The 6,927-nt window shown below is 38.5% G+C and overlaps 1 protein-coding gene across 1 annotated transcript; it reads right to left on the bottom strand.

Moving 5' to 3' along the window:
• Positions 1-4,192: 4,192 nt before the first annotated feature.
• RPS16 (ribosomal protein S16) lies at positions 4,193-6,715 on the bottom strand. Its single transcript, XM_009574430.1, has 4 exons — positions 6,618-6,715; positions 5,721-5,817; positions 4,528-4,575; positions 4,193-4,390 (listed from the first exon to the last, which is right to left on the bottom strand). The coding sequence occupies exons 1-4, from the start codon at positions 6,645-6,647 to the stop codon at positions 4,245-4,247; spliced, it is 321 nt and encodes a 106-aa protein (XP_009572725.1). The 5' UTR covers positions 6,648-6,715; the 3' UTR covers positions 4,193-4,244.
• Between the last annotated feature and the right edge of the window lie 212 nt (positions 6,716-6,927).

Genomic DNA, 6,927 nt, shown 5'->3' with positions numbered 1-6,927 from the left:
AGGGACTATTTGGTGTCTATAGCAAGGTTGAGGGACTATTTGGTGGATGTTAGTATTTCACAGTTGTTTAACTTCCAATATTTAAAAAGTAGGCCAAGCCTCATCGGATGCAAAGGGACTTTGTAAGAGAGCAATAGGTTTCATTAGGTCTGGATATCTCTGCTCAAGGCAGGGTAGGAAACAACACAGTCCCAAGCACATGAAGGATGTTGGCTAATAAGGAAAAAAAATTATTCAGCCAACTACACTCAAGTACACTTAACTATAACTCAGAGGACTATACTAAGAAAGAGATAAAAAAAATTTGAATCAAATTATATCGAGGCAATGACACACATTATCTACACAAGTAGTAGAATACTCACAGATTGGGACTTCCGAAAAATTTGAACAGAAAAATGAATTAGAAAATAATCACTTTTGTAAGAAAACAAACACAATACAGAACACACTGGTCCATACTTAAAAAATGCTAGTGTTACATTTTTAAGTTACAAGTTTTTCTTTAAAAATAAAATTTAAACATTTGAATGTTAATATATTTGTATATTACAGTCAAAATTAATTTGCCCCAAATTTTCCAACATAACATTTGAAAGGACTTAATTTTATATACAGGTTACACGGTTTATCATCAGGATTGTAAACAATGGGTGAGAAAATAACCGCCTTTAGTGCCATGGGTACAAGCTTGCCCTGGTTTGGAATTGGATCCAATTAACTGTCATCATTAACAAAACATGGTACTTCTTAGAGCTCGCGCTCCAGCCTTCATTGAACTGGCATTTTCAACAAAGAATTCAAGTGAGGCTTCACATTTTGACATGCGCACCTGACTTTCCTAAGGATTAGCATCAGTGAAACTAATGAAAGAGCTGGATGATACGAGATTTCTTCTTTTCCAAGAACCACCTCCACAGCTGCTCAAGAACCTCGCTACGGGCTTGAAGATCAAACAGCCACTATTTCTCCATGGAAGTGTGTCTCTGGCCAGAGCGAATGCTCCATGGTAAGAGCTTGATTGCCATCCCTGCAGAATCAGGACATCAGCAAAGGAAACATTTTTATGAACAGGTTTTCTCCTTTACACCTTCTAACTTCACGGTAGTTATGCTTCCCCAATGAAGTTAAGCCCTCTAGTGGGTGATCAGCAAGTAACCATTTAGAATAAAAATCTTCAGCCACCCAGGCAGACACCAGCCCGATTCCATGAACATTTCTCATTTAGAAAGCAGGTCTGTGGGGATGACATCACTCTACAGAATTAATAGGGCATTTTTATAGTATCAGAGTTCAGTTCAGAAAGCATTTTTATTATGCTAAGAGCCTTTTGGTTGAAGAAATGACATGCAGATATCATCTCTGGATATATTAGTAGCAACGCAAATTTTATTTTCAGCCTTTCCATGAAAGAACAGCAAAACAAAAATCCCCAATTGTTACAAGCTGTTCTGTGGGCAGAAAAACTGATACATGAGGTTTCCCTGTAACTGTGAAATCCACCCCTAAGGTTACTGGCATCAAGTATTGCATCTCCTCCTGCCCCCCCCCCACCCCGCGAGTTTCACACCACAGTAACTTTGTGTCCTCTCTTTTTCCCTGCACCCGACTGCTCTAACAGCTAGGAAAGAATCAGTTTTGGACAAGCCACAGCACAGGGTATGTATGTGCCAACTGGCAGGCCAGTACACATTTCCTAAGCAATGAACGAGCCATTGCTTTTCAGTCACCACACGAGCCAAACAGCTAAAAAGATTTTATTTCCTCAGCTGAAGCTAATTAACATCTATCAGGATGCCATTTTCACAAAACTCGTAAGAATTCAAGTAATCAAATTTGAAGATACCCTGCACAGCATCTTTTCCTTAGAAAGCCAGGCTAGGAGACAGAACATCGCAGTTTTCAGCAGCCCAAGAGCTGGTGAGCAACTCTACTACAAGGTAGAAACTCTGAGGAACTCACTGGATGAGAAATGGGTCAGATCTAAGGGTGCAGAAGGAGGGGACTGAGGAAAGCAAACCATGCACCTTGCCAAAGAGACAGCAAGTGTCTGGAATAGAATATCTTGTTCACTTAGTGTAAGACAAAAAATCCTGGTATGTAAATTGGATATAGAATATACAACAGTCCCCTCCACTTCCATGGGAGTGTGAGGGATTTGACCAAGAGTGTTCTATTCAGGTCATGTAATGCAGTATTTTGTGGCAGATGCTGACAGCTAAAATGGGAGATGGATGGAGAATTCCTTTTCAGAAGGAATTTGTTCAAGCTACATGTTTAACTCTTGAATAACTACACTTCAGTGAAGATGCCTTAAATGCCTTTCTACAGAAAAAGCAGAGACATCATAACAAATGTTAACATCTACAAAAAGCCACGAGCTTTCCTAAACTAGAGCAAAAGGGCAAAATTGTACTATTCTTTCCAGTTCCCCAACCCAACTCATAAAGGAAGCCAGTTTAACTTTGTGTTGACCCAGTACGCTGAAATGACCTACCATTAAACAAGTGAGAGAAGAAATACCACAGCAATAGAAAGCCCAACAAAAATCTTAAGTATCAAGGTGAGATTTCAGTATTGGTGTACAATGAATGACACAAAAATACCAGGCTTGGAGAGCGATACAGCAGAAGCTAGGCTCTCAGTTGCTTAGTCTCCAACGTTTCTTCCAGTTCCTCTCCAAACTGGTTTTCAAACAACAGTCCAGGGCTGTTCCCATGCCTCTTGGGTCAGCCCATATCCAAGGCCCCATTCAATTACTTGCAACTCTTCCAAGGGACAGAATTAGCCTTCCCTTTTGTCGGCACATCCCACGTCTTACTCAGAACTTTACTCTTCTTTGTGCCTGGGAGATCACTTCCAGAACAAAAGTCTTTAGTTTCATTGGACAAGAAACTGGAACTTCTCCAACATTTCTTTTCATGTGTGATACACATACACACTAGCTAGACCTTTGAAAATTATTGTCATATTTTCAACTCCAGGTTTTTGCCACTTACTTCCCTAAGGCCTTCAAATTGCCTCACCTAGCTCATGACATAAGCAACTGTGACTTCCACAGGGATTTCTTTTTATTAAATCATTTAATGTTGTTCTCCAGGTCTACATCCCTTTGTGCTTGTACTCTGTGAACATGTGGTTGAAGAATGAATAATTTAGACCCAATCTTACTTGTAACACAGAATCCTTTTTATGTTTTACATTTACAAGATACTATTTTTCAAACAGAATATATGGGATTTGTTATTTAAAGAAAAAAAAAGTTTCCTACATTTAGACATACTAAGCCAGAAAACTCTGCCTGTGTATTATCTGGTATGGCAAGAGTTCAATAAACCTCCCTCCCCTGCCCCCATTACTTACTCTGGTTTTGACAATGTAAACTTTACATATGAACATTACAACAGCTGCCTGAATACCCACTTTAGCACTATCTTGAGGGAGTTACCCTCAAGGGGCAAATTCCTTGCCACTAACCACTAAGCAAGCACAAACAAAAGCAGTTCATGCAGATGGACAATACTCACTGCCGTATAATATTCCATAGTGGTGTTTGGAACGTCACTCTCAGTGTGGTATTTCAGGTGAATATACAAGGAAGGGAGAAATCCTTTGCAAGAACACGAACCGTCAGCGCTGAAGTGTATGCGGGAAGATATGTTAACATGCTGCATTACGCCAGGGCGGCATACTAAAGCCAAGTCACATAATACACAAGTTACCAGCTAGGAGTCAGATCCACACTCTCCTGCATTATGGACTAAGTCTGTAGCCAGGCTGAGACAGACATTTTCACGTGGCAAGAACATGGGCTACTCACATTGGTTCATAACACCATGAAGAGTGGCCATCCAGGTACTGGAAAAGGTCCACATTTGTTTAGATTTACCAGAAAGGTGAAGATTGAACTCTGCTTTAATGAACTGCTACACTGTTGCATTTACCCACAAAAAAACAGGATGTAAGCCTTCTTTCTGTTCTGACAACCACACATTCATCAACAAGAGAAAGCTCTTCTTTATTCCCCAGACCCTATCTATCTAGACTTACTTACTATGAAGAGATAAAAGAGAACTGCCAACAGCCCTCTGATTTTACTTTAATACCGATCAATTTGTGTATCAATCTCAAGTTAACACATAGTGAAAAACCTATTTACCCACAAAGAAAAATACAATTTAGAAAAATGAAATTTATCAAATTCTTTTTATGTTTATTGACTGTCGCATGACTGTAGAACAATTTTAACGGTAAGACTTCTGGTAGCGCGCACGAGCACCAGGTCCTCCAAATTTCTTGGATTCACAACGGCGAGGATCTGCAACCAGCAGAGTCCTATCATACTGGATGAGAATATCCTTGATCTCTTTCTTGGAAGCTTCATCAACATCTGTTTAAAAAAAAAAATTTTAAAAAATCTTTTTTAAGTTTAAGAAGTTTCACATGGAACAAATCCGTATTAACTTTTTTTGCACCACAAGCTATACATTTCCACTTAAGGCTAACACAACAATCAAAACAACTTACATTTTTGATAGTAAGCCACCAATGCTTTGGAAATAGCTTGACGGATAGCTGTTAAAAAAAGATAATGGATCAGTAAGGATCGCAAATGTATTTAAAAGTTAAACACAAAGTGCCAGTTATCCGAGAAACCTGCTGTCTTGTTTTCTGCCAAATTATCCTTTCCCTCCTTAATCTTCCCTCCCACATACTCCACGTAACCTTTACTTTGGCAAATCTGAAGAAATCTGTGCCAAGAGGCCACCCACAGTTCATTTGTTGATTTGACAACAGCCAGCTAGCCAAGGAATTGTACAAGGGCAGTCGATCACCTTCTCTTCAGAGTACTAATGTAGGTTCACCTTCTACCTACAAGCGGTCAACTTCCAAAATCCTTAGAAACCCAATTCTCTGAAATGTCTATACTTTTCAACAAAGATAAAATTGATCAGTATGTTCAAAGACTAAGGAGGCAAAAGGGACCACAGGATGGTATGAGCAGTTCTTCTAGCATACCTCAATAAAACAAGCCTGTAGCATAGTAACACAGTAATCAGAACTCAAACCAGGAGTACTGGCATAACTGTAAAGATTTTGTTAGGCTGTTATCTGTCAGAATACTAAGATCAGGACTTTGGTGAAAATCTGAATTTTCTGAAAAAATGAATGCAATCAACTTTGAGACTGAAACATGTCACTGCTCTTCATGCAGCTTCAGCTCCACTTCACTAACCTATATCCAAACTGTAAGAGCAGAACAAATCGATAACTTGTTAAGAGCAACTCTACAACAGCTAATGCAAGTATATTCTCAATCTGCTCTGCAAGGGAAAAAACTACCTAGCTTTGCAGGTCAACTGAAAGATGCTTCTGAACAACATGGAAATGTTGTACAACTAAAGGTAATATTTCTAATGATAAATCCCCTTTTCCCCTCCCAAAATCTTTCTGCTCAGCTGAGCTTCAACTTGTCCTGTCACACTACAAGACAGAAAGATCGTTTCCTCACATTTCCTCAGAATTTAATCAATTTACTTCATTCAATTTACTCTAGATGTTACAGCTCCGCACAGAAAATACAACCAATAAGCCCTTAATAATAAGTGAAAAAGAAACAGAACGTCGAGATGCGCAAGTTACTATTCTAAACTCAAGCTTCTTAAATATGTGGCTTGACTTGTTCCAGCCCACACCGAAGATCCCACACAAAATCATACCATAGATTTGTGCTACATGGCCACCACCCTTTACACGGACTCTGATGTCAACACCAGCAAACCGTTCCTTCCCCAGGAGGAGGACAGGTTCAAGCAGCTGAGAAACAAAACACAGTAAGAAAATTAATTTGTGATCAGAGACAACAAGGATTAGAGCTTGTAGTAGGTTTACCAAATGTGAAGTTATTCAATGTTCTGAAAAATGGAGCCTTGATTTTACAAGCACACACCCAAGTTAAGCACACATCTTGCAGTAGTTGACAGCTACTAGTCAAAGTTTATTTTACTAGCTTATTTTACTGTTGTAAAAAATAAACTTACTGAAGTCTTGAATATTTTTTTCAAGTTTCCGAAGTCTTAACACAAAGCATACATACACAGGAATTAAGAGCAAGGGAATAGTTTAAGTAGAATGCCATGATTACATCAGCACTAGCAAAATAAACCAAGCAATCAATTCAATAAAATTGAAGATCTGAAGTAATTTGTGGGTGGTTTTCTACACTGTTTATTACACTTTATCTAGTCAGTTTTATATTCTCTCAGCAGTGTTCAGTTACTGTATTAAGTCCTAAAGAATCTTTTAAAAAGGAAGGTTTTAAGTCACCCATTTTAATCTAAAAAATGGATGCAAAGTGTTAAAAATACTTCACATTATATTAATATACATTAAACCAATTAAGCAAAAAAACCCCGCCTCTCCCAACAAGACAATCATAAAAAGACAGTTTTCTGAATTTTCACAACAGCATGTACATTTCAAGTGATCAGGTAACACACAACCAAAAATTTAGTACTGTCAGTAAGGCAAGCAATTATTCTCCACCGCCAAGCAATTATGTGTATAATAATACTTTAATATCCAAGGGTGGAGGGGGAGGCTGGGTGGATGCTTACTTTATACTGCAGAGTTCTGGGCTCAATCATTTCCAGAGGTCTTCCATTCACTTTAATGAGGCCATTTCCTCTCTTGCAGTGGGCAACAGCAGTTGCCGTTTTCTAAAAATCCAAACGTGTATTAGTGCAGCACTTCATTTTTGCACTAGTGAATTTCTGCTTAATTTTAACAATCTAAAAATCTTACCGTTTTATGCCCAAGATTAACATCTCACACTAAACAAGACAGCACGCCTCCTTACATTCCCAGGTATTCACTCAAAATATTAAGGCAGTGCCTCAATAAAATTATATATATTTAGTTTATAGT

This window comes from Fulmarus glacialis, unplaced genomic scaffold, assembly GCF_000690835.1.
Source record: "Fulmarus glacialis isolate BGI_N327 unplaced genomic scaffold, ASM69083v1 scaffold15120, whole genome shotgun sequence".
NCBI classification, from domain to species: domain Eukaryota; kingdom Metazoa; phylum Chordata; class Aves; order Procellariiformes; family Procellariidae; genus Fulmarus; species Fulmarus glacialis.
Note: the sequence above shows the minus strand (reverse complement) of the source record. Positions and strands in the feature narration are given on the sequence as shown.

Bases quoted from the DNA above. Each gene is read 5' to 3' on its own strand.
- RPS16 (XM_009574430.1), bottom strand. From the start codon at position 6,647: ATGATTGAGCCCAGAACTCTGCAGTATAAA. The intron at 4,576-5,720 runs GTATGATTTTGT...TTTTTTTAACAG, and splicing joins CCATGTAGCACAAATCTATG to CTATCCGTCAAGCTATTTCC. The intron at 4,391-4,527 runs GTAAGTTGTTTT...TTTTTTAAACAG, and splicing joins GGTGGCTTACTATCAAAAAT to ATGTTGATGAAGCTTCCAAG.